Source organism: Callorhinus ursinus, unplaced genomic scaffold, assembly GCF_003265705.2.
Source record: "Callorhinus ursinus isolate GAN/ISIS: 27379988/994484 unplaced genomic scaffold, GSC_fseal_2.0 scaffold13, whole genome shotgun sequence".
Classification (NCBI taxonomy): domain Eukaryota; kingdom Metazoa; phylum Chordata; class Mammalia; order Carnivora; family Otariidae; genus Callorhinus; species Callorhinus ursinus.
Genome location: NW_027397075.1, coordinates 6,502,905 through 6,529,812, shown reverse-complemented (window position 1 = coordinate 6,529,812; position 26,908 = coordinate 6,502,905). Strand labels below are relative to the sequence as shown.

The 26,908-nt window shown below is 53.5% G+C and overlaps 2 protein-coding genes across 6 annotated transcripts in view; one reads left to right on the top strand and one right to left on the bottom strand.

Moving 5' to 3' along the window:
• The first annotated feature begins 2,183 nt into the window (after positions 1 to 2,183).
• Positions 2,184 to 11,284, top strand: SNN (stannin). 2 transcript variants are annotated; one of them, XM_025855620.2, is made up of 2 exons: positions 2,184 to 2,293; positions 8,249 to 11,284. In XM_025855620.2, the coding sequence occupies exon 2, from the start codon at positions 8,335 to 8,337 to the stop codon at positions 8,596 to 8,598; it is 264 nt and encodes an 87-aa protein (XP_025711405.1). In that variant the 5' UTR covers positions 2,184 to 2,293; positions 8,249 to 8,334; the 3' UTR covers positions 8,599 to 11,284. The 2 variants fall into 2 exon arrangements, with proteins under 2 accessions (XP_025711405.1, XP_073755610.1); XM_073899509.1 differs by lacking the exon at positions 2,184 to 2,293 and adding an exon at positions 5,604 to 6,518.
• Positions 11,215 to 26,908, bottom strand: part of TXNDC11 (thioredoxin domain containing 11) — a 59,436-nt gene continuing 43,742 nt past the window's right edge. For 3 of the 4 annotated variants that reach the window (XM_025855617.2, XM_073899500.1, XM_025855619.2), the window contains 5 exons: positions 22,811 to 23,603; positions 19,981 to 20,123; positions 19,331 to 19,440; positions 15,916 to 15,996; positions 11,215 to 11,965 (listed from right to left, as the gene is read on the bottom strand). In XM_025855617.2, the coding sequence (XP_025711402.1) occupies positions 11,320 to 11,965; positions 15,916 to 15,996; positions 19,331 to 19,440; positions 19,981 to 20,123; positions 22,811 to 23,603 (1,773 nt within the window). In that variant the 3' untranslated portion in view covers positions 11,215 to 11,319. The remainder of the gene's footprint in view (positions 11,966 to 15,915; positions 15,997 to 19,330; positions 19,441 to 19,980; positions 20,124 to 22,810; positions 23,604 to 26,908) is intronic. The other variant, XM_025855618.2, reaches the window with a different exon arrangement.

Here is a 26,908-nt window from a genome sequence, read left to right as displayed (position 1 = left end):
GGTTTCATGGGACTAGAAACCCGTGGTCCCAGAGGCGCAGTGAGTTGCCCAAATTCCACATGGGGAAGCCCAAGTTCACCCCACACCTGACTGACCCTGTTAATAGTGAACGGGTAGGATTGCGTCCTCTGCAGCAGGCACTGGAGGGACTCCCAACCACCCCCTGATGGCGACCTTACTCCTGCCCCCATCTTCAGATGATACTCAAGGACAGAGAAGTTATGCTGCTTTTCCACAGCTACCCAGCAAAAAAGGCTGGATTCGAGCCCCAGCGGGCTCTCAACTTCTATGTCACACGGCATTCCCCTCACCATTTTGCCCCAGAGTCTCCCCCCGCCACCCCTCACAGTGTCCTTGCCTCTCTGGTCATCTGCCAGTCCTGGCTCTGGGGTTCTGAGCCTGCCCCCCCCACATCCTCACCACTAATGACATCTCTGCCAACTTAACGCTGGGACTGCAGAGAGCTCTGGAACTGGCTCCGTGGGAAAAACCTGCTTCCCCTTGCTCTGGGCTCCTAGGTGGGGCTGACCGGAGGGGAGCCTTTGAAGGCAGCACTGGGCAGAGCCAGGAGCTGGAGCTGTTCTGAGATGCTTGATCTCGCCTCAAGAATAGCTGACCTGGAGCCAGGCTTCACTCTGTTTCTCTGTCCCCCACTCCTGCTTAACCTCCAGCTCACCATTGGTGCCTGGCCCCCCTTGGCTAGGGTGGAGGCTGGGCCAGGCCTGGAGGTCTACAGTGTGATCATTCACTCACTCACTCGCCACCCCTGGATTCAGGATCTACTGTGTGTCAGGTATTGTTCTGCAGATGTGGCAATGCACAGAACAGAGCAAGGCCTGGCGGGAGAGACGCACCAAAAGTTAATCACACACCCTCACAATGCACGGGGAGGGAGACTAATGACAGGGACTGCTCTTGGGTGGGTATCTGGAAGATGAAGGGCAAGAATGTTGCAGAAGAACGACAGCGCTGGCCAAGGTCAGGTGGCTGGGCGGGGGTGGGGGAAGGAACAGCTTGGTGCCTGTGAGGAAGGAGAGAGGCCGGCCATGCTGGCGTGGGTAGAGTAAGCAGGGCCTGACCACCAGGCCTCGTGAGCTGGGCCCTCCATCTGCTCCCAGAGGCTTTGCTTGAGGCTTGGAAAGACATTTACAGCAGACAAAGGCTCCAGCTCCCGGGATGAGGGGCTCTACCTGCACCCCTCCTGCCTTCCAAGCTGTGGGGGTCCTGAGGACTCGGGCCACAGACGCCTTGAAGGACCTACTCTCACCCCTCCTGTAGGCCCCAACTGGCCACAAGGGGGCGCTCATCTCGCTGGACTGCCTTCTTGGGTGCACAAGTGGGGATTAGCGCACTAACAGGCACCTCGGTGTGTCCAGGCAGACAAGGCCTGGCCTGGAATTCTGCCTCCATCACGAGGAGACTGTGCTACTTCACTCTGGAGCCTTGGGTTCCTCATCTGTAAAATGGGTCGGGTGGATAAAATATGTTAAGCCAAGAGTACAGGGCGTGTCACGTGGTGGGGGCCTAATCACGGGGTTATTACGTTAAAGAGCCATGATCACAAGCGGCCAAAGAGCTGCAAATTCCCCGCAGCTCAGCCCGCACCTGAAGGAGAGCTCCGTGGGGGCAGGGTCCTTGTTGGTCTTGTTGGCGACTGTTCTCTCGGCCACCGGCGAACCAGGCACCCGGTGGGTGTTCCGCAGGGTGGAGTGAACCGAAGCGCAAATGATGAATGAATGAATGAACGAACGACTGAATGACCTGCTCCTTCCCCAAACTAGGACATTCAACTGCAATGTCCCGCTCTCTCTCCAGCCCCGGCCCAGGGTGCCCCGGCACCCTGTTCCCAGACAACACTCTTACCTGCGGTGCGCCTCAGTTGCCCTTCTCTGTGAGTGGGCGGGAATAAGGGCAACCTCGCGGGGTTGGAGGGAGGGCTGCGGCGGGCGCCCCGCACCCACCGGCGCCCAATCCGCGCGCGCCGAAGCCGAGTCCGCCCCCCGCCCCCAGGGCTGCCGGCTGCGCGCAGCCCCCGCCCCGCCGGGGCCGCCCCGGCCCTGCGCGCACGTGACCCCGCCCCGGCCCGCCCCGCCGTCCCAGCGCGGGCTTCCATTGGCCGCTTCGAGCGGGCCACACCTCTGGCCGGGGCGGAGCCGGAGATGCCCCGCCCGCCGCAGAGCGGGGCTCCTGCGTCCCGACGGTGCGCCGCGGCCGGACCGGGCTGGCTGGCGGGCGGAGCCGGGCCCGCGGGGCTGCTGCGGTACGATCGGGCCGGGCTGCGGGCGGCGCAATGGTGAGCAGAGCCGGGCGGGCCGGGCGCTCGGGCCGGGCGGGGGTTCGCGGGAGGGGAAGGGGCGGCCCCTGGTGGGCTGGGGGCGCGCGCGGGGCGGCTCAGCTGTGGGCCAGGGGGTTGGGGGGGGCGTCTCTGCGGCGGGGGAGGGGCAGCCCAGGCGGGGGCGCGGCTTCGGGAGGAGGGTCTGTTCCGGGGGACCGCGCCCGCGGGCGGGGGTTCTTTGTCCGCTGCGCTGCGGCGAGAACGGGACAAAGAAGGCGGCGGGGGGCGGCGGCCGCTTTGCGGGGAGCGGGTCTCTGCGCCCTCCCCCCCGTCCCCCAGTGCCTGCCCGCCACCGCGGCCCGCAGTTCCGCGCCCCAGGCCGGCCGCTGGCTTCCTCGGGACGCCTCGGGATATTTAAAATTAACGGAGGAGGCGGGCGTCCTAGCATCCCCCAGGGTGGCCCGGAGGGCTTCGGGGGTTAGGGGTGGGAGCGCGGGTCCTGGCGACGTCTGGCGCCCATTACGCAGGTGGGGAAACTGAGGACGGGCCGCAGCGTTTGGTGCCGAGTTTCGTCGGCGGTGACTGCGCGGCGTGGGCATAACTGGGTATCGTGGTCCCCCGTTCCTCCCCCCCCCCGCCCCAGTCGGGCCGGCTGGAGTTTCTTCTCCAGTTGTCGCCCCCCTCCAGCTGTCGCCCAGGGGGCCGAGCCCCTTCGTTCCTCTAGCCTCGCTCAGCTCCGTGGTGGAGTGGGGGAGACGGCGTCGCCTGGCAGGGTTAAATGAGACGGTGCGTCGAGCTCGCCTGGCACGGTTGCCTGCACGTTGCCCGCGCTCAGCACGCGGTAGCTGCCGGGGCGCCTGTCATCCCTGTGTCCCCAGCATCGAGCCCTTGTCACCCATCCTCCCCGGGCGGGGGCCGCACTGGGGTTTACCTGACCCCTGGGCCTGAGGCAGGAGAGTGGGGAGGTGGGGGCCAAGAATATGACATTTTTGTGTCAGGGTTGAAATCTGGGATTCAGAATCCAGGCTGCCTGGGTTTGACTCCCTGTGCAGCTACTTTGAGCTGTGTGACCTTGGGCAATTGACTTAACTTGCCACAGATTCTTTATCTGCAAAGTGGGCTTAATAACAACACTACAGTTGTTTTGAGGCTGAGCGTAGAGAGGATCTGTGTGAAGTGGAAGTGCTTAGCTTCTCCGCGTCTGGCACATAGTAATCGTTGGCAACTTTCGTTGGGCATCTGCTGTTATTACTAAAGTTGTTTGGCCAAGTGGGCTGACCCTGTGAGAATGACCAGTGGCTGATTCACAGGGTGGGGGCACCAGTCACAGGCCTGGGCCCCAGGAGACCCAGACTGACCTTGGGGCAGTCCCTGGGCTCGGTCTGCACCAGCTTCCTCTTCTGCCCCCAGGGAACCTAGGGGTTTCTAGTGCGAGCTTCCTCTTCTGGAGGTTGGGGTGTGATTGGGTTGCCGATAGGAGGCCGAGATGACACTGGCTATATGGCTGCAGACAGCCTCAGCCCCATAATGCTTTTTCCCATCTGCATCCTTGCTGTTCTTGGTCCTGGTTTTTGGAGGGCAGGAGCCTTGTGCCATGTGTCCTTGGGTCCCAGTGCCTGCTTGGATCTGGCACAGAGTAGATATTCCCCCTGCATCCTGACTCTGCCCAGTAGTGAGTGCCCTGTCCTCGGGCGGGCTTCAGCAGCCTGGTGACCCTGGACTTTAGAGCTTGTTTTTCTAGGAGCTGTGAGTGAGATCCGAGGGTCAGGCCACCCTTGGCCCGGGGAGGCAGGATTGAGGGTCCACGGAGCAGGAGGGTGGAGGATTGGTCCTGTATGTTTTGGGGGATCCAGATGGCCTCAGGTGCTAGCCTTCATCCTGACTGAGGGAATTCTCCAGGAGCTGCTACAGAGGTTGGGGGTGGGGAGGTATGTTCTGTCGCCCCCCCCCCCCGCCCCCCGCGGAGCACTCAGAGCTTCCAGGCTCTTGGCTCCGCTCTGTCCACCAGGCTGGCCCCCGTCCTCTGCACTTGGAAGACCCCTTCCTTTGATCTCCTGGGCCCCACTTCTGGGGGTACATCCAGCATCCTGGCTCTTCAGTCTTGGGCAATGCACTCAAACTCTCTGTAAAGTGGGACTGATACTGGTGAGCTGTGTTAGCCACAGGGTTGTTGGGAGGATGAAGCAAGTGTTTGGAATGGGTATTGAACTACTTTGATGATTGTTCTGAGAGGGTGCAGGTTTCCCACACACCATCCTGGGTGTCAACCCAGCCCAAGCTGTGGCATCCCTGTCCTACCCTGTGTGCTTGCCTGGATCAGGGTGAGGGGTCAGCTGACTTGCAGGAGATACCTTGGCTCGGAAGGGCATGAGGGAAGTCGGGAGAGGCAAAGCAAGTGGGTAGGGTCCAGCCTGGGCCACGGGGGTTCAGGGGGAACCAGCCGGCCACTGTCATGCTTCACATGTCCCCCGGGCTCTGATTCCCGGTGGCACCCCACCCTCCCTGCCTCCTAGCACGTGGAGACAGCTGCCCCTTCATGGGCTCAGACCTCTTGGGAATCCACCTGCCCTTGCACTCAGGCTGCCAGCTTCCTGGAGTCTATTGGGACAGGTGTGGGGACCCATGCGGAGGGTCCCGGGAGTGGCTTTGGGTTGGAGAGTGGGCTCGGGTGGGAGCCACCGACCACGATCTCCATGAGGGCAGGGGCCCCTCTAACTCATCACTGTCTCCGGGCTTGGAACACTCAGCGGGGATTTATCGAGCACCTACTGTGCACTGGTAATAGGGCTGGGGATCGAAATGGTAAAATGAAAGGCAATGGCAGGTATGGGGTGGTGGGGCGTCTGGAGCCAGGGTGGTCTGGGAAGGTACCCTCCCAGAGGCACCCACGGAGAAAGCCCTGAATGGTAAGAAGGAGCCAGTCATGGGACAGTCAGGAAAAGAACATTCCAGGAAGAAGGAACAGAAAGTTTGAGGTGGGAGGGCAGGGAGGGTGTGAAGAAATCCAGGGAGGCAGGGAGTTTTGCTTCTCTGCTGATGCCAGGAAGGGTTTGATGTGAGCAGATTTTTTAAACCATCATTTCTCAGGAAATATTCACTGAGTGAATGCAGGGACAAACAACTCACTTGAGGGGAAGGGTGGCGCCAGTAAGCACAGGCCAGGCATGCCCATGGCCTGGTCAACCGGGCTCTGTGCACTTGGGGGTGAGAGTCCTCCTGGCCTGGGGCGGGGGCAGCAGATAGGGTTTTGCGGTCACCAGTCCTCTCAAAGGGTCCCTCTGAGCTGGGGCTGCCTCTGTCTCAGTTTCCCCATCAGTCCCAGGACCATGTGGCTTCCCCCTGAACTGGTAGGTGCCTCCTAGGCTCCCTGGCAGGTTTGGCCCTTAGGGGTCCCCCCTCCTCAGGTCTTGCCGCCATTGTTTGATTTCCTGCTTCCTGCCCCCAAACACACATATACTTCCCCTTTTGAACTGATACTGCGTTGCCTTCCTGTCCAGGAGCCTGGTAGGAGGGCAGCACCCCAGCGGGTGCCGGACACAAGGGGGCCGGGGGAGGGACAAGGCAGGTGGGCGTCCTCTGTAGCAGGAAGAGGGGTTCACCTGGCATAGCCGGGGCGCTGTTGGGCGGGGGGTGTGGTGCTGGGTACCTGTCCTGTCTGGAGGCCTGAGGGGACAGGCTGAGAGGGGTGGTGGGAGCTGATGGCAGCCCTGCTGGTGGCAGAGAGGAGGCCAGGATAGCCTGTGTACTTGGCAGCCCAGCAGTGTGCAGGGCCACTCCTGGAGCACACAGCCCGATGGGGGAGGCAGGTGCCAACCAGATGGCCATGCTGTGGAAGCCAGGGTTGCACACTGAAGCAAGCGCCCTGGAGGGAGGGCAGGAGTAGGTGCAGGTGCAGGTGCAGGATGAGGAGACCCTCCTGGGCTGCGGGGCCTGGCAGGCGTCCCTTCCTGACCTGGAGTTAACCAGGGCCCGCCAGGGTTTCTCACCCTCCGCACTGCTGATATTTGGGGCCGGATCTCTGTTAGTGGGGGCTGTCCCCTGCACCGTGGGATGTTAGCACTCCCCTGGTCTCTGTCCACTCCATCCCAGGAAACCCTCCACTGCCGGTGGTGACAACAAAAATGTCTCCAGACATTGCCAGATGTCCCCTGGGAGGCACAGTGGCCCCAGCTGAGGCCCACTGAACCGGAGGAGGGGAGCAGAGCGTTGGGGCACAGAGACCTGTCTGGCTAAAGGCCTGGAGGTCAGTGTGGCTGGGGAGAAGCAGGGGGTGTGGGCGCAGCCTGTCGGGCCCCGTAGGACTTGAGGCTTTTCCTCTGGGCCACAGGGGCGTTGGCTACAGTGGACCCACACAGGTGGGCCACAGAGCCTGGTGGGAGTGACAGCCGCAGCCTGAGCCTGCAGCTGGTAACGGGGTAGACGTCAGGGGTACCACCCCCCCCTCCTGCCCAGGACGTCTATGCACATGTGGGCACGGCTGGCAGGGCCGTACTCGGGCGGAGGGCCCTGGACAGACTCCAGGGCCGTCGACTGAGCTGCCTTGGACCTTCAGGCATGCCTGGCCTTGGGTAGGCAGAGAGTCTCCTTGGTGTGGGTAAAATCACTTCTCATTATGGCTGTTATTGCTCAAGGACGGCAGGTTCCATCCTGTCTGAAGGGAAAGCCTTCCCTTCCAAAGCTCTCTCCGTGTTGACGGCCATCTCTGCAGAGTTCAACAGCTAGCTCTTACTGAGCGCTGAGGGTGGCCCACGCGTTTCCCCACCCTCAGACGCTCGGGTGCTCACTACTCTTATTTGCTTCCTTTAGGGCGAGGAGGCCAAGTTAGAAAGTGCAGGGTCTTGGGACACAGGGGAGCCGGCTGGCTCCAGCACCTGCAGCCTCAGTCGCCCGAGAGGGTCTGGGATTTTTCTGCCTGCTGGGCCTCCCAGTGCTGACTCCCCTGTGCCCCTCACCAGCCCCGTCCACAGAGGAGGAATCCGAGGCCCAGCGAGGTGCAGAGGCTTGTCTGAGGCAGGCAGCAGCCAGGAGGCGGCGGTCCAGCACACGCTCCCGCTGCCCACCGCCCTCAGCTCCTGCGCTTGCCCGCAGGCCCTCCCCTGCCTCAGAGCCTTCGCCGATGCCATTCCCCTGCCAGGAATGCTCCTCCCCAGGGGCTGGCTCTTCCTGCTGCCTCAGCATTGGCCTCACCTCCCCGGGTATCGCCTGCCCCGCCCAACGTAGTGCCCTGGCACCCCGGCCCCTGTGTTCCTGGCATGGCATTGGCGTATTGACCCGTTTGCTGTCTGGGGCCCGCCCCTGCTGTCGCCTGCCCTCCCCCAGGCTGTCCTGAGTGCCTCCACGTTCCAGGACTGGGCTGCTGAAGGCTCTGCCCAGGCGGGTCACAGTTCTCTTGTGGACAAAGGCTGTCATCTGCTGCAGCCTCTCCCAGGTGTTCCGGAAGACTTGGTTGGGTTACATATGTCGCCCCTTGGAGCAAGGGACTGAGGTCATTTCCCTGCTTTCCATTCCCTCGTGTCTGGCTGTCACGGAGTACTGGCTCCTCTTGTCCCTGGGCAGTTCTTGAACACCTCGTGGGGCTGGGCTCTCAGAACATTCTTCTCGTACAGACCCTCTTCCCGCTTCCAGGGGGACTGCAGTGAGGTTGCAGGTCATGGGCCCACTTCCCTGCATCTCTGGTTCCTTGGCTGAGCGAGGGTGACTTCTGTCTGGTAGCAGAAGCACTGATGGTGTCAGGGGTAGGAAGTGGAAGTGGGCTGTTGGGAGCGAAGGGAATGCTCATGACGTCATGTGCTAGAAACAGCGAAAGCCATCCGGCGTGTTTTTCACTAGGATGAGGGCAGGATGGTCAGGCTTAAGACCTGATTAAAAAGAGCCCCTGTGGGAGAGGTCCCCCCACCCCGGCTGCCCCGAGCTTAGGAGCTGTCAGGGCCCTGTGGAGTCCCCGGTGGAGCCTCACCCTGCTTTGTCTTTCAGGGCTCTCGGGTCCAGCCTGGGTTCCAGCCTCGCTGAGCAGACGGCCCCACGAGCTTCCTCCTGCGGAAGCTCCCCAGGCGCTGACCATGTCTATTATGGACCACAGCCCCACCACGGGCGTGGTCACGGTCATCGTCATCCTCATCGCCATCGCTGCCCTGGGGGCCTTGATCCTGGGATGCTGGTGCTACCTGCGCCTGCAGCACATCAGCCAGTCGGAAGACGAGGAGAGCATCGTGGGCGATGGCGAGACCAAGGAGCCCTTCCTGCTGGTGCAGTACTCCGCCAAGGGACCGTGCGGGGAGAGAAAGGCCAAGCTGACCCCACACGGCCCAGACGTCCACGGCTGAGCTGGGATGCAGAGGCCCCGAGGCCTGTTTGCAGCCGGCTGAGAGGCATGGGGAGGAGCGGAACCACAGATGTGCTGCTGGGGAAGGCTTGACACCTGCCGGCATGGCCTGGCTGGGCTTCATCACCGCATGCACTGGCTCCCGAGGCCTTGGCCGTCCTTAGCCGGGACGCCTCCTGGTGGGACTGCCCATTGCAGGCAGTGGGCAGGCCTGACCTTGCCGGGGCTCACGACCCCGTAGCGCTTTTGTTACTTGAATGTTGAGCTGAGCCTGTTTTTGATGGAGCTACTACTGTAACGCGTGAACTCACAAACCTGTGAACTGTAAATAGGCCCCGGAAGCATGTGCTGAAGCCCTTTTTTGCTGATTTTTAAAAATCCCGTGTAGAGCACATGGGACAGACTGTAGTCATGATAAGCTGACTCAAGGCTGGGGGGCGGGGTCTTAGACATGGAAGGCCCACACTGCACTTGGCCGGGTCCTCTAATATATACGTGTGTATGTGTGTGGGCAGAGGACGGGACATGTCTGTTTTAGGTCTCGTGGCTGACCAGCTGGGGTGCTTTGGTGATCTGTGCTTGGTTAGCAATGGATGGAAGAACCACGCCCCCCACCCCTTCGGTCACAAAATAACCAGTTCCTGTTGAGAGTGGAGTTAACTGCAAGGAAGCCGCCGCCGCTGCTTGAGAGCCGGTGAAGGACGAGCCGGGGCCCGCGTCCCGAGGGCTGCCAGGCGGCCTGGTGGCAGAGCAGTTTCTTGAGCATGCTGAACACTCTCCCCCGCCACTGCTGTCCCCCCCCCCCCCCCCCCCCAGCATTACTCGTCATAAGGTTTGGTAGGAACACCAGTGCCTGTGGTGGCTACCTTTATCTGAAACCCAGCTGGCCCAGCAAAGAGGAAATGGTGTTTTTTGTTTGTTGTTCTATTTAATACTTTCTGCACTGAAGGGGCAGGGGAGGAAATCTTGAGGGTCCCCCCTCCTCCTTTTCATGCATTAGTCTCCTTTCTTCTCCGAGCATCACCCATCTGCTGGGTACTGGACTTCACTTGCCCCAGCGGGCCACCTAGGAGGGTCTCCCAACCCTGCTCCAAGAGCCCCAAGTGCATGAGCACCCAGGAGAGCCCCCTGGGACGGCGGCCTGACAGCCCGCCCTTAGTGGGCCCCGGGGGAGGGCGCGGCGGGGAGAGTTTCAGGTTCAGGATGGGGTTCCCATGAAGATGGGGCCAGCACCCCCACAACCTGCATCTCCAAGGTATCCCTTGTGTATACTTCAGTGAACCTGCTGAGATTGTTAATCCCACCACCGTAAAGCACATTCTCCACTATCGTGATTAAAACATGGCTTGTGTAGGCATCCTTGGTAATAAACTGGAGGCCAGCGTGGGCTTGGCTGCGGAGCACTGGTCGGGCTGATGGCAGGTCCTCTGGCCTCACTCAAGTCTCTAACAAGCATGTGGAACTCATAATCTGCTTTCCGGAACCCCAAGGAGAGAGCTTAGGGAACACTTCGTTTCAGCAGCATACCCTTCAATTGGGGGTCAAACATGAAGTGTTAGCTTGCAGGATGGGAGAAGGGTAGCTCGGTAGCGTCTGAGCTGTAGGCAGGAAGGAGACGCCCCAGGGGGCTACTGAGGAGCCCCTGCAAGGCAGCTGGGCCTTAGCACAGGAGACACGTCCCTGGCCCCTAAAACGGGGATGGCCAAGCCTGAGAGGCCGGAGACCCTCAGAGGCCCCCTGGGCCGGAGGGGGCCAGCACTCTCAAAGGCGCCCCCTGGAAGATCTGGGAGAAGGCTGGCTTTCTGGTGAAGGACCCTGGAGACCAACGTGGAAGGTGTAGGGGTGTCTGATCCGTTCCACTCACATCTCAGAACTTCCAGGCTTTCTACCTCTACTTTCCGCAGCCAGCAGCACACACCCAGGCTGTCTTCACCTGGGGAACCGAGGAACCCCAGCCCTAGGCTGTCCCTGAACGTGATGGCTTGACTGTCAGACTTGCCCTAAGGTTTGAACCGGTGGCAGTGAAATTCTGGTTTTGAAATGATGAACCTTCACTTTTCTCCTGGGTTTCACTCCTGGGGGTTCCTCATCCCACCTCCGCCCCGGTTGCCAGGGGCAACATCTTTGCAGTGACAGGGCCGGATCAGGGTTGCAGGCTGCGGGGGGGTGGGGTGGGGGGGCACGCACCGATGGGGGTCTCTGTGAGGCAAGTGGGAGTGCCCAGAGAGGCAGCGAACAACCACATAATAGTGCTCACTGTTCCTATTGATCAATAGCTACTATTTTTAGCGTAGACGCCAGAACCACACACTCACATGGCTTAGTTAAGTTATGACCTCTCATTGAATTCTTTCTGAATAGCCCCACTGTTGTGTTCTGGTCTCCTGATGGGTCAGTCAGGAAATCAACCTTTCATCCCTCATGTCATCACAGAAGCAACAGTCGGGGAATGGGGAGGGAACTCTTTGACACTGAGCCACGAAAATACAGACTAACTTTTCAGACAAATGTTCAAATGGACTGTGTTACTGTTTCTGTCTCCAAGCTACCAAGTTTGTGCAATAAGTGGAAGGGATGTCATCCCTGTTCAATAAACGCTGAATGACATTCAACCTGATTTTCTAGACCACTGAGAAAATCTTTATTTACAATAAATTTCAATAAAATTTGCATAAATATATTCCCAATGTACAGTTTTCACCTCTGATTTCTTCACGTCATTTTAAAAGTCTGTCCTGTTCTCCTTGCTCCTTTCAGACGCCAGCGTGGAGCTGCTGTTGGAAGGCGGAGGGGTGCTGCCAGGTAGCCGGGGGGGACCCGGAGGCTCAGGGTGGTCAGAGCCGGCCTCCCGTGGGGGAGGGAGGGTTTCGGCTCCGTCCTTGCCCTCCAGCTTCCGCTCCATGGTTGCCACCAGGATCTTGAGCCACGTGTTCTCGGTGAGGAGGTCTTCCGAGGCGTCGGCCAGCTCCTGGAGCTTACGGGCCACCCCCTCGAGCTCGCGGGTCTTCTGCTCGTACAGGGCCTGCAGCTGCCGGCTATGCAGCTGGAGCAGGCTGTGCTGCTTCTCCAGGGTCTGCTGCTGCCGGAGCAGCCGGTGCTCGTCCCTGCGCGCGCTGGACAGCTGGGCCTCCACCTGCACCTGCGCGCGCTGAAGGGTGCTGATTTCCGCCCTCAGCTTCCGGATCTCTCTCTCCAAGTGGGAGATGTGCCCCTGCTGGAAGACTGCCTCGCTCTGAAGACACTCTTTGGTAGGAGGGTTAGCTAAGTTCTGGGGGACGGAAGCAGGGTCTGAGTGATGCAAAATGAACCTCAGCAGATTAGGAAGGGTGATGGGAAGGTCTTCGGGGTATTTCACACTACGGTCCTTTCTGGAGAGAAAGGGAAAGGAGTCAAAGGTGAGAGTCCTGTCAACATCCGTAGACCAAACCACACCACAACCGAAGGTCGGGCTGCTTACTTCCCACCAAAAGACATTCCGAGGATTTTACTTAATGAAAGTCAGCGGGGAACATGTTATCTGGGCAAAAACTTTTCTATGAAGCTGAAGATGTCCCATGTGCTCATTCTGTAATTAAGGTGGCTTATCTCAAATATGTGTTTGTTCCTAAGGACAAAGAGTCCAGTTTCTGATAACAACCTTCCAAGAAAGACAAGAAGCTCCCAGACCCAAGCCTCAAGCCAGGGATGGAGGGCACCGGCAGCGCGTGGTCAACAGGGCCTCCGCAAGCTCTGAGGCGCTCAGGGGCGTGTAAGGAAGGATATCCTGGGGGAGGATGTCACCCGTGTCACTCTGTGGCTGTCAACAGTGCTTGGTGCAATAGGAAAGACTGAACACTCAGCCAGATTTCTTCCACCAGCATTTATTACACATTATCCAAGGCAGGAGTTCTTAACTGGGGGTGACTATAACCCCCCAGGGGCATTTGGCAACATCTGGAGACATTTTTATCACCACGATGGAGGAGGTATGACTCAAGCCCTGACCCGATACAAAGACCAACCAAGGGACTCCGAGAAATTAAGGTCACCCCGCCCTGAAAGCACAGAATAAGGAAGGAAAGTGACGTATGAAGGGGGTTCCCCCAAAGCTCTGTTGCAAGTCCTGATGTAGAAAATTCCTTTTTAGAAGTTGTCATTTAACTGTCTGATAACCAACATTTCTGCCACATATGGGCCCCAGAGCCGCCTGCCGGGCAGACTCACAAGGCTGCCGCTCACGATCCTAGGCGCCCAGACAGGTGACCCCTCTGCACCCCTGCACTGCCTCATTTCTGTAAAAGGGGTAATAAACACATCGTCGCTCTCACGGGACTGCTGTTCAGATGACACGAATTAACCTGAATGCTGAGTGTTAGCTGAAAAACAATCATATCATTCCTTAAAAAACCAAGAAACCATTAAAAGCTTACACACCCTCTCCACACACAAAGCCAGTGGTCAAATATCTAAGAAAAGACCAAAAGTGTTCTGCCGATGGATAGCTCTTTCCCAGTGAAAGAAGAATCACAGGGAAATTAAAATCACACATGCCCCGTTTTATACATTTACGGAGACTTTCAGATACATGGACTAGTCAAATATGTGGAGTAAGTATATAACCACACCCTTCCTGAAAGCATGGTTTTCTTCACAGAGAGACACTTGCTTCGAGCTGGGGACTCCCAGCCTTTCAACGGACGACTGAAAACCCCTGGGTCCCTATGAGGTGTGGGCGAGGAACGACGACGAGTAGACAAGCGGAGCCTGGCTCCGCCCCTGAGCCGTGCAGCACAAACCTGGTCTCACAGGACAGAGGAGCTGAATCCCCAGGAGAGAGCTGCCAAGGTGCCTTAGTGTGTGTGCATTTACAGGACTGAGAATGACACCTGTCAGCACGCTATTCTAGAGTCCAGTCCCTGGAGCAATCTCTGTGAATCCACCGAACCCGTGTGCTGAATGGCTTTCCAACTTTCTAGGAGTAGCAAGGACACAAGGTATGAACAAACTTCCACAAAGGAATCATTTTGGAAGTGGAGTCGTAAAAGGCCCCACGGTGTGCATCTGCTCTCAATCTGCTAGGAGTGTGTTCACGCACCTCTAGCACCTAAACGGCTAGATGAAAACATGAGGAACAGGATATAAGGCCTCTACTCCAAAGAAGGGGGTAGGAGAGTGGGGGCAGGCGGGCTGCTCCCTTCCCAGGGCCCACATTACGGTAAGCCACCGCAGCCCCGGGACATCCTCAGCCATGGCCCGGCCAGAGCACCTGACTTCCGCAACGTCACACAGAGTGGTGCGAGCAGAGCGGCTCCAAGACACCCCTGCACAGAAGAGCCGGACCTGCAGGGGCAGGAGGGGCACAGCCATTCCATGTGGCTTCTCTCTTCCATGACTATAAAACACGTGCTCGCTGGGGACCAGCTGCAAAGCAAACAAGGCGCAGCCCTCACATCACCTGGAATCCTCCTCCAAAAGAACTGTCAACATCTTGACATTTCCCCTACTTGCCGCACACATTTGAACCTAGTGCACGTGCAAACTTCTCTTTTATCAAAACCCACATATTCTCTTCACTAAAAATAACATAAGCATATGCATCGTGAAAAAGACCTTTTTCATTTCCTCTCTTGCAAGCGGTCAGCTCCTGCCCATGGCCCATGTACACCTTCTGGCCCATTATGTCCAACACTCAACTTGAACCAGCTGACGAGGAGCTTACTTCATTGCTGAATACTCTGTTTTTAGGAAATAAGAAAAATTCCATTCCTGAGCAGTAAGGCTTTGGTTTCCCAAGCTCTGCGTACCAAACAAAGAGCTGGGCTGTCTTCTCATATCCAGTATTTACTTCCTTGACTTTTCAATGGGGAGGGGCTGCAGGGAACACCAACACGCATCCCCACAGTGACATCAGGTGGCTTCCCGATGAAAGCTCGGCCCCCCGCACAGCCTGACTCAGTCTCCCAAACACGATTCCCTGTCTCTCTCTCTTGCTCTCTCTCAATACATACTCCTACATTCTAGTTGCTGAGAACATCGCCATGCAAAGGCATGTGCTGGGTGTTATGACTTTACCGCTTTCCCAGACTATGTTTGAAATTCCAAAACCAGGCTTCATTAGACTTCATGCCTGACCTCCATCCCACACAGATGAAATTGCTAGTGTTAGTGCCCAGGATCCCTTGACTGTGTGGCACTTTAAATGCTTCTTAGAAGGAAAAAGGTTCATCACGACAGTTAACAGAACAGGATGAGTCACTCTCCGTTTTTAGTGTTTGATGTGACAGGACCCTACTACCCCAGGAAGTATTCCAGCAAAAATTCCTTGAGATAAAGAGGAAAAAACAAGGAAATGATTCAATCTCTAGGAAGGAAGCACGCTCCTGGAGAAACAGAAAGTATGGCAGTGGCTACAATGAACAGCAGAAGTGAGTGCAGGAGATGAGAACAGGAGACATCACATGTATGACTTAGGAACTTCACTAAGATAATCCTGCAAATGCTTCCCCCTGGAAAGATACTGTCAGAGCCGTGTGACCGGTCCCTGAGGACCCATTCTTTTATAAACAAAAGGGAATCTTTTTTTAAAACAGGGCAGAACATCTGGTTTATCAGGCTTTCAAAGGCCAAGAGTCAATTTCCCTTTTAGCAAAACATCCTCATCTAACATTTCCTAATTGCCAAGTTAGGCTGTCCCCTTTGCTTATGTCCCACCCCTGTCTACTGGGCTTTCAGGGTAGTTACTGTCATCACTGAATTTGGGAGTCCGCTTAGACAAATGTGAAGACAACAAGGTGACAGCCCCAGGGCAGACGTTCACAGAAGTCTGCACACCTGGGGAGAAGGCTCCTTGAATCCCAGGAATGGGGTGCAGTGGGGAGAAGAGTCTCCATTTCCAACTTGCACAAGAGGCACAAGGTGCTCATCAGCAGGACCCAATGGAAAATGACACACGTGAAAGCCTGGGGCAAGCAGGGCCTCACATCCGGGGGCTCAATGAGCGACTATCCTGCCCCACGTGAATGCGGCTCTTTGCTTTCAATCCACCGTAGTATGCTCCTAAGGCCAAGAAGGCAAACGAGTCCTGATGGCCACATTCACGTTTGTGAGAACACACGCTCTGGGAGGGGAAAGTTCTCACCAAAACCACATCCGACCTCGTGATGCCAAAGCCCTTTTACCCTTGGTCCCTAATGGCACATTTTTTGAACAATGTATTTTATTCATAATAGTTTAGTAATAGCTAATGATTTGCATTTCACTTTTCTGAAGTGCCTTAAACCCATTTCATTTTCAGCAAAAGAATCCCATCCACCCAAATACTGAAAAAATTCAGCATTACCTGTTGCAGGGAAAAAATAAGACAGTGGGAAGACGGTCGACCATAAATTCCCAAGGAAGGTCATTCTGAGACACATCAATCCTGGCAAAGGGAAAGATGAGAAAAAGTAAAAGATCAGCCCAAGACACTCCACCCTGAAAGAAGCTTCTCCGATAAGAGAAGAGACTGGAACATTTGCTGTGGCCACATTGACCAGCCCCTCATAGTCAATGCAAGCTGGCTGCAACTCAGGCAAGAAGAACTGATGCTTCCAGAACATGTAACTTTCCACCTCACTTACAGAGTGGAAGGGACATGTCCTCAGAGTAAAAATGAGCTTTCCAAACAAAACAGAACAAAACAAAAAACCATCTCACTGACACCTTGGGAGCAGTCCACCCACCTGACGGGATCTGGTCAAGTACTTTAATCCCTGAATTGGCTCTGGAAAAAGGAAATCACTGTGCAAAATACATCAAGCCTCTGAAGACATAAGAAAGCTGGAAAATAAAGATTACACTCTATTTTATATTTATATTTTGTAAATCTGGAGGGAGGCCACAAAACCTGTATTTTTTAGCAGATTTTAGATTAATTTTCTAACGCAGAAAATGACAAAAAATGACACCCGTGTTCAACTACCCACCCTGTGCTTTATTACTATTGAAGGAGGCAGCAGCCCCCAACCCCAGCCCGCAGGGATCGCTCAGGTGGTGCAGAAACAAAAAAACAAAAAAACATCCTAGAAGGAGGGAGCAGACCACAGAGGGCCACTTGGCCAGGAGGCTCCAATGTCAATCATCACAAACAATGCATACAAAAGATGGCAATTTTTTGCATCACTAACTTGATACAAGTTTCCAGAAAGTATAATGGGGGGTGGGAGTGAATCAGTGCCATGTATTTGTCCAGAAGGATGACCAAATTATAATCGTTTCAAACAACTGAACAAAACAGCACTCCTCCCTCTGCCTGGGACAGCCTGCCTAAAACATCAGAGTTCCGTTTTTTAAACAAGTGGCACTGAACGCTTTAGTCTATCATCAAATACTTTTCTTCTCCTGAGTTCTACTTCAAAAAAATTTTAATTTGAAAGAAAAACATCATCGTAAACATCCACTCAGAATTCCACTGGGCTAATCAGGACCTTCTTTCTGGGATTCTCATTCGGGCTTGGTGTATATGCCTCCGATTGTGAAGAGCGGCACTTGTCCATCTCATATGCGATTCTTTTCAATTAATTATATGAAAAGCATTGCTCTCACAAATGGGTCAAAATCCCATCAAACTCCCAGCCACAATTGACTTAGCTGTGGCTCTCCTGTTGGACATAAACCATGCCACAGTGTCACGCTCCTCTCCAAGCCCTAGTTCCTTAATTCCCCAAAGTGAAATTAACTGGGGCAAAAATGTTAACTATTTTTGTGCTTTCTTACAAATGCTGCTAACATGCTTTCCAAAAAGGTTACGCCCAATTCATGAGCTAGGTCTGACTGTGCCAACTTCACTTTATCAACACAAGATGCTGTCACTTAAAAGCATCTGTTAGTAAGTGTAAATGACACTTTGTTATTGTTTTAATTTACACTTATTAGACTGTAATCTCCATACTTGTTTACTTATACTCTCCTCCTCCTCCAGGAGAAACCTACTCAAGTCTTTTCTTCACCCAGGAGTCCCTCCCAGCTGTGTCTCCCCTGCCCCCCAGCTGGTTTTTCAGTGTGGTAGAACACACATAAAATGTCCCAGCCCGACCATTTCTGAGCACAGAGCTCAGCAGTGATAAGTGCACTCATAATGGGGTGCATCCATCACTATCACCCAACTCCCCAACCATTTCTTCATCCTGCAAAACGGAGACCCTCTATCCATCCAACAGCTCCCCACTCCCCTGCACCCACCATCTACTTTCTGTCTCTGTGAACCTGACTCCTCTGGGTGCCTCACATCCCTGCAGTCACACAGTATGTGTCCTTTTTTTTTTTCTTTTTTAAAGATTTTGTTTATTTGAGAGAGAGAGTGTGAGCACAAGCAGGGGTGGGGAGGGGCAGGGGGAGAAGCAGACTCCCCACTGAGCATGGAGCACTGAGTAGGGCTGGATCCCAAGACCCTGAGATCATGACCTGAGCCAAAGGCAGACGCTTAACCGACTGGGCCACCCAGGCGCCCCGTGTCCTCTTGTACCTTTGTACTTCATTTAGCACTGAGTCCTCAGGGTTCATCCATGTTGTAGCAGGTGTCAGAATGTCCCTCCTTTTTAAGGCTGAAGAACATTCCCCTGTGTGGACAACCGCCTTCTCCTCTTGGCAGTTCCTTAAGCCTTTGTTCTTTCTCAGGGTCTGGAGTATGAACACCTGATTCTGAGTCCTGGTCCCTCACTTACAGGCAGTGTGACTCTGGCCAGTTACCTACCCTGTGACTCAGTTTCCTCCTCCGTAAAAAGAGACCCTAAGACCCGCTTCACTGAGTGTTCCAACGAGCAGGGCAGATAAGATGCATAAAGAAAAATCTCATGGCACAGTAACTCCTCAAATTTGGCTCTAATCATCACTTATAGCAGATCCAGTGGGTGAAATACAGATGCTGTAAAATACAGCTACTGCCCTTTTTTAAAGCCTACCTTCCTCACTTCTCTCATTGAGCCCTTTTCTAGTGGAATCTGTTTATCTTTAATTATTTTTTTGTAACTGCTTCACTTTGGAAAGTTCCCATCTCTTGAAGGAAACTAGCAAACCCAACATTCTATGTTCTATTTTTTCCTATGATTTAATCTTTTATATTTAATTCTGTCTGGAAGGCTGAAGTCTAAACAACGCCCCCCCCCTTACCCCAAACAGCTTAGTACCTTTTCCAAAAACTCTTTATTTGAGGCTTGTTTTTTACAAAACAATGATTTAAGAATTGTTTTGCTTATTACAGAGGCCATGTCCGGTTACCCACAGAATCACAAAACTAGAACACATAGTTATCAACCAATCCTTCCTCCTAATTTTAGCAGTGAGGAGGGAAACTAAACCTGGTAGAGAGATTTGCTCCAGGTCCCAGGGTCGGTCGGCAGCACACTGGGGACCTGTCCCCTTTCACTAGGCCGAGGCCCCAGCGCCATGCAAGTCCGTGGGCACCCTTCCCATGGTATTCCGGAGAGTTGGCCAATCCGAGGGTTGTCCTAGCAACTAGGTCAGCACTGCTCCCCCCCTCACCCTTCCATGAATTCAATCAGGGCTAAACAATATTCGACACCATGGAAGGAACACTCAGAACTCATCAGGAAAACTTCGGTTTCGGTGAGGTTTTGCTCATGGCTTTAAACCGACAATTAAATCACACCAAGTTTTACCCAAGGTTAACGAACAACGGGCAGACCCTTGCAAACCATATGGCTAAGCCGTAAGTAAGGAAGACAGGCACAGGCCCGGAGTGTCGCAGGTTCCCTTACCTTGCCACAGTGAATGTATCCGTCGGCAGGAGGCGAGCTAGCTGGATAAACACATGATTGAGGGATGGACAGAAGCCGCACCACTGTGTGTAATAAAGCAGCAAAACGTCCTGGAGGAAGGGAAGACGGCTGTTACTGGCACCTAGGAAATGGGCTCACGTCCTCATTGTGCTTAGAACCCAGCAGGCATTCAAGAAATGCTGCTTATGCACCAATGATGAAAAATTTTATTTTTAGATCTTTCCAATTATGTGCTTTCTTTTTTTTTTTTTTTTAAGATTTTATTTATTTATTTGACAGAGAGGGCGAGAGAGCACAAGCAGGGGGAGCAGGAGAAGGAGAGGGAGAAGCAGGCTTCCCACCGAACAGGGAGCCCGATGTGGGGCTCAATCCCAGGACCCTAGGATCATGACCCGAGCCAAAGACAGATGCCCAACCATCTGAGCCACCGAGGCACCCCATTATGTGCTTTCTTTAAGGACTTTTTGCAGTTAGAAAACCAGCATGTAACTCATGCGTGTTGTGCTAGAAGACTGCCATGTGATTAATCTGCACATCAAACCTGAATGCTCACCCCAACAACTGAGACTCTGGGGATCATTTTAATAGGGAGAGATGGCATGATTTCTGCCTCTCTCATGATTCCATACCTGTTTTTGAAGGACCACTTCCCAAAAGGTATCAGTTGTCACTTCAGTGATTAGATGCTGAGAAGGGTACTGGGCAGAGTCACTTCCAATGAGATGCCTTTTCAGGGGACTGTAAAGAATGCTGAAGTTTTGAATAAAAGACTCTAAAAATAAAGAGAAAATGAGATCAGCTCTTCGCTAAGTACTGGGAGAGTAGCTGGCCTACTTTAAACTCTACATTTAAAAAAACTGGGCTGGCTTCACAGGCTTGCATTTTTAACACTTCACCTACAGGCAAAACCCTGAACGCACCAGGCGGGGATTTCGGTAACAAAATGCCGCATAATGTCAGATGCTCTAGTATTTACAGACTAGGAATTCTCCTTTTTTTCTAACAGGATCTGTCCACAGATAGACACCCGAGACTGCACAGATCATCATGGCACAATCTTTAAGAGATTTCAACCTACGATCGCAAGACCACTAAACATCACTACAAAGACAGCTACCACACAACCTGCCGCAAGGGGACAGGTGTCTCTCATGTTTATTCGAGTTCTTCAAGTTTCCTTTTTGAAAGTTTAGGAAAAATAAACTCAATCATATTTAGTGGGAAAACCTATAAATAAAACCCACAAGCAATCTGAAAACCTAACTTGAACTGACAGCTTTTCCCTCCCCATAAACTCCAGTGTCCTCAGATCGCTTGGTTGTCTGTCCAAAGCAGGACTGATCTGCTGCGTTCTCCCTTCTTTCTCCTACTTCTAACTCTCCATTTTGAGGTCCTGATCCATAGTGATGTGTTCCACAGAGGAAGGAGAAGTGAAGGGTGTCATGTGCATACTAAAGAGAGGTCATTGTCTTGCATGTGAGTTACTTACTTGGCTAGGTTTCTGAAACATAAAACCAAAAATTCTCTCATGTGAACAAACCCTAAATCCCTAAACTGGCCCAGAGAAGCTAACTGAAGAGTCAACTCTGCAAACCAACGACACACAGGCACTTTTTCACAAGGACCCTTACAAATGTCACCAACTACAGGACAAAGAAAAACTGAGCTAGACGTATGTTTCAGAGTAGATACAGAAGATCAAAAGCAATCTGAAGAAGGCTTCTTTCAGATGACCATTAAATTCAAATTGAACACCATTATGAGCTCACTGAATGCTAAGTATTACTGAACAGAATTATGAAGTCTAATAAACACTCTAAAACCACAGGCTTGTTTCACTTTAAGAAAACTCGGGAGTTGCCTGGGTGGCTCAGTGGGTTAAGCGTCTGCCCTCCGCCCAGGTCATGATCACAGGGTCCTGGGACCAAGCCCTGTGTCAGGATCCCTGCTCAGCGGGGAGCCTGCTTCTCCCTCTCCCCACCCCTACTCCCCACTCCTGCTCTCTTTTGTTATCTAATAAATAAATTTAAAAATCTTAAAAAAAAAAAAAAAGGAAAGAAAACTCAGTATACCAAAATGTAACTTTAGAAAACACAAATCAGGAACAATTTGTAGTATCAATAGAGAATGCAATTCATAAAGCAACTGGTCACAGGGTTCCTCTGAACACTCAGGAGCTTCACATTTATAATATATAATTTGATGGGGCACCTGGGTGGCTCAGACGGTTAAGCATCTGCCTTTGGCTCAGGTCATGATCCCGGGGTCCTGGGATTGAGCCCTGCATCAGGCTCCCTGCTGAGTGGGGAGCCTGCTTCTCCCTCTCCCTCTGCCTGCTGCTCCCCCTGCTTGTACTCTCTCCCTAATAAAAAATCTTAAAATATATATATATATTTTATATGTGTGTGTGTGTGTGTGTGTGTGTGTGTGTGTGTGTGTGTGTATAATTTGACATGGGAAAAAAAAAATCAACATTTACATAAGCCTCTCCAAAAGTGTCAAATATCAGAAATAAGCTTCACCGGGGCTTAAAAGAAGACAGCTAAAAGGACTATTATTTAGGGGGCTTTGAGTTTACTCTTGCTTTCATACTCTCTAAAACTTGGAAGTAAAAAGGTTTCTCTCTCTACCAAATTCCTCCTGTCTCCATTTGGCAAACACTGACTTTCCCCGTGTTTCCACTGAGGCTGAACTAACACGGCTTTTGAATTCTCACTTCCTTGTGTGGACATCAAGGATGTCAGCAAAGTCCTGGGAACAGGACAGCATGGGTTAGTTCACTGCTGCTGCCAAGCCCCAGCAGCAAGCTCGCGGATGTTTTCCCATCACGGAACTCCCCACCCCCAAAGCGGGTTTTTGCTGGTTTGCAACGGGACACTTGTTTGTTGCCCCTGATGCTTCTTTGTTACAATCTAGACACAGAAGATGACAGCAGCGTCTGTCAAGGAGGTATACACAGCAAGAGAACAAATTAGGTCTGGTGGCCTTGATACCTGTACATCCCAACCTGTGAGACCAAAGGGAGGACAGGTGGTTCTACGTTTCACTGCTTCCTGTTTAAGCTCCTTTAGAGAGGTGCTGCCGTGGGGGTCCCATTCATCAGCCCCCCGGGATGCTCATAGCCTTTCCTGCGGCCAGGTGCCCATCCCATGTAGCTCACTGCAACTCAGAAACGGGACAGGCACTGCCAATCTGGAACGCTGGACTCCTATCCCCCCCAAACCCCCAGGGGCTACAAGACAAACTTATCCAAAATCTGGAGTTAGGAAGTTTCTGCTCCCTTTAATAGAAAAATTAGCTTCTTTTAAAATGATGACCAACTACAGTCTAAAGATTTCAAATGAGCTACAGAACTGACATCCCCCCATGACCAGATGTACTGAGATCCCTGGATAAAAGTTACCAGTAATAAGTTAAGCAATACTTTTTTATGTTGGGGAAGGAAACTGCCCACAGTACCTAGGGTGAACTTCATAAGAGCTTGTTTTGGATCCAAGATATAGTGAGACTCTTCTTTCACATCAACAATTGTGGCAAATTCCTTCACCCGAGTGGCGCTCGGAGCCCCCAGCCTCTCTGCATATAACCAAAACAAATTTGAATCCAAAAGGTAGATGTTCAGGGTCTTGTTGGTTCTGCAGCTCAGGCCTGTGAAGTTTGTGCTACTCACGTCCACTTCAGGAAAGAGATACCTGTTCTCCTCAATGTGAGGAACGGAGCCTGGGGGATCGGCCTCACATTTCTTCTCGAGGGAAGAAAACGCGACGGTCGGGGTTTCAAAGACACCTTGTCCAGAATCAATGAAGCCCGTCACGGCCCTGTTTATGGTCCTGCAACATGCAGTGTAATAGCTGAAGGGGCTGTAGGAACTCAGAAAATTGCTGCATTCTATGCTGCCCGACGCCACATGATAAAAGGTCTGCTCCTTGAGGTAGAAAGAATCCAAAGCTGCCGCCATCTCAAAAAAGCTGCACTGTGGCATGCCGACCGAGCTCGGCCTGACGCCTCCCGCGCTCTGGTTGACACACAGCTCACAGACGTTGTGGGTCCTGGAGACGGAGTGCCACTGGGGCAGCACCACGGTGTTGCAGCAGGGGGATGCCGTGATCAGCGGCGGCTCCGGCAGCTGCGCGGGGGGCTCAGGCGCCAGAGGCCTGAACACCGGGGCATCCACTCGCCGCAGGTGCTGAAGGAGCCGCTCCACCACCTGGTCCCTGTGACAGTTGTTGTACTCCAAGGCCACTTCGGTGATCTGAAACACAGGGCGGAGCTCATGAGAGGCGCAGCGATGGTGGAGGTAGGGAGCCCGCAGCCGTCGGGCCCAGGCAGCATCCTGGTCCGATTCACCAGGAGCCCGGGCCGGCTCTTCCGCTTACTCCATCAAACAGGAAAGCATTACCCCAAAGCTATGAATGAAGAGGCCTGGATTACCTTTCAGAACATGTCACTCTATTAACAGTGAGCCACCTGTGGGGAGCAGGAAGGGGTCTTAGAGGCAGACATCTCCATCCACCACATGACGAGAGCCAAACTCCCCCCCCCTGCAACATACCTCCAGGCTGAGGGGCCACTCTTCCATACGTACGATGTCTTCTTCACCTTTACTAACAGTCTAAAAATGTCCCAAACACCTCATGAGTGGATCACAGTATTTCACGGCATACCTGTTTCCAAATAAATTCACACCTCACAGGAGGCTACAAATTCAACCTGTTCCAAACCATATTTATCCATCCTGTCTTCCCCCATAACCTCCTCCCCACCCTGTGCTGCCCTCTCTGAGAAAACAGCATCACAAAGTGGGAATGGTGATCCCTCGAGCCCCAACCTCCCCTCTGCGTCCGCACGAGCTTCAAGCCCCGCCACCTCTGACTTCAGCTACAAAGCCGGCCCCTTCGTGTCCCCATAGCCACGGCCTCAATTTAGGCCCTCAGTCGTCACAGACCACCACCACGTGTTCTCCCCTGCCTCACTCAGCCTCCACACTATCACTATTAATTTTAAAACTACCACCCTAAGCACAGCACTCTTCTGCCAAATGACATTCGATGGCTCCCTACTACCTGGAAGATAAAACCTAACACAGTCTAGCCTGCATCTGCCTTTCCAAGGTCACCCCACCCTCTTTAGGGTAGGCCTGGCCAGGACCTCCTCCATCCGACAAACCTCAATACTGTCCCCAAGGCCCAATAGCAGGGTGGCTGCTTCAGTAAAGCTAACGCCGCCTCCCCCACCTCACCTGGGAGTTCAGCTCTGCCTCTTCAGGGCCCCAAAGCCCTTCCCACAGAGTCTCACAAGTGTCTGCTCAGATGCCCCTCTTCCCCACAAGCTTATGGACCCTCACGGGTAGAAACCCTGTTTGATTTCTCCTGTTCTCCCCAGAGCCAGGCACAGAACAAATGCACAAGAAGATCTGGTGAATGAATGGCATCTCGGGGTAACATACACACTCCCACTTCCTGGGGAGATTAACCACTTTACCCTCAGATCAGTACTAGCCCGGTTAGATTTACATTTCATTCTAAGACTACCTCCAAACAATACCTTTCACTACCCACCCCAGGTTCATAAGAAAAACAAGCAAGTCATTATAATCCAAAGGCATTTGCTCCACCTACTGTCTAAAATAGAATCACGTGCTCAGTTGGATCAAATCTTGCCAGTTAGTTAAAAGGTGTTAAGTCACTCGGGATTTTGTTTCATTCAAGTGTGTGTGTGTGTGTGTGTGTATGTGTGTGTGTGTGTGTGTGTAAAGCCACTTAGTGAGTACTTTTCCAATTTCAAAAAAAACTCCAAATTTTATATACAGTATTTATAGAGAGTGTTAATTCGAGACATATGCATTTGTACAGAAATATAAACTGAATAGTTCTCAGGCATAAGAAAAGATCACTTTAGATGATAAACCAGTGTTTCCTTTTCTCCCCCCACACAAAGCGTCTCAGCCCTCTCTGGAAAAGGCTCTGACAGCACAGCACACTAAAAAGGTCAGGCCCATAGGATCCACAGGAGCCCAGCTGCCCTCTGGCCCCATCTGGGCACTGCTCTGGACCCAAACACACAATGGATTACCATTCCCACCTGTGCCCCCGCCCACCCCTCCAAAAACCCCACAAAAATTCAAGTATTTACTGCAATCTTTTACAAGAAGTCCAAGGAGGAGTATACTAAGGACAGCAGGGGTCCTTAAAGGGTCTTCTCTCCTCATCTCTTTTCACAACACTGCTCATAAGCAAAGCAGCCACGTAAAGGATATTTTTAATTGAAGAAAATATTTTGTATAGAGTAATGCTCTTAAAAAAAGAGAGGAATTCTTACTTTTCTCCTATAAATTGAACTAGTTTTTACTTTCACATTCCTTTCACACCCGGGGCAGTTTTGACAATGCAAGTCCAGTTCCATCTTTACATGTGAAACGCTTGAGGTCATACTTAATTTCACATGAACTACTGAGGAAAATCTGGCAAAGAACTTCAACTATTTGTGCTGTAAATGCTTTCTTCCATTTTCTTTAATCAGACAAATGTTTAAGCCAGAACAAGACAACCATGACCTTGCTCGTGAGGCTCACACACTGTGAACGTGTCAGAGCGGCGCTGTGAAAGCGGAATCGAGGCACACGGACTCTTTGCTGGCTGCAGGGAGCACGTCTTCTGAGCAGCACACTGGGTCATCCTATGACCTCTCCAGGACCCTCTGCAGAGACGCAGGGGGCCAGCGGCCTGACGCTGAGCTCTCCCGTGGGGGTGCTGGGGGGCGCTGCGTGTGTGTCGGCAGCTGCCGGTCCCAAACCGGGGCTCACAAGGGAACCGGCATAAAGCCGTCCTCTTGTGTGCCCCCCACCACACTCCCCACTACAGCTGCCTCAAAACCTGCTGCCTGGCAAGCCCCGACGCTACCACCTTCATGGGACGCTGACCTCTCTCCACAACGTAAGCTTCCTCAACTGCCTGCCCAACTGGGCCTCGAGGTGGGCATAGGAAAAAGGCTTAAGGCTTAAACTCTCCTGTGCTTGACGAGCTGATGAGCTTAGAACTCAGCCTGGGAATGTCCAAGTGTGCTGTTCCCCGACCCACCCAACCCAACCCTGACGGCTTCCTTACCCCCTGCTCACACACCCCACTTCCCGTCCCCACCAGCACCCAAGCTCCAGACTTTACTACTTCCCACACTCCTGGAACACTGCTGCCTGGAAAACGCCAAGCATGGGAACACGACTCTGCGGACATCTCTCCTTTGTCGGTGACACTGTGCTGGCCACGCTGAACCCTGGAGTCCTCAAAGTCTCACCCAATGGCCTCTCCTCTTCAGGCTTTCCACCTGGGTCTTCTCCAGGCAGCCCCTCCGGGGGCCACACAACCCGCACCACTTGCTAACACTGAACCCGCAGCAACCTCCCCACCGCCGTGCCTCTGCTCAGGCTGCGCCTTCCCTTACGTTTCCTTCAACCCATCCACATCCTGGCCACCCCAAAAGTCTGTCCCCCATCCCTGCCCTGCCCACAGCCTCAGCTTCCTGGCACAGAGCCCTCTCTCCTCCAGTTCCTCCTGAGCCGGG

Bases quoted from the DNA above. Each gene is read 5' to 3' on its own strand.
- SNN (XM_025855620.2), top strand. From the start codon at position 8,335: ATGTCTATTATGGACCACAGCCCCACCACGGGCGTGGTCACGGTCATC.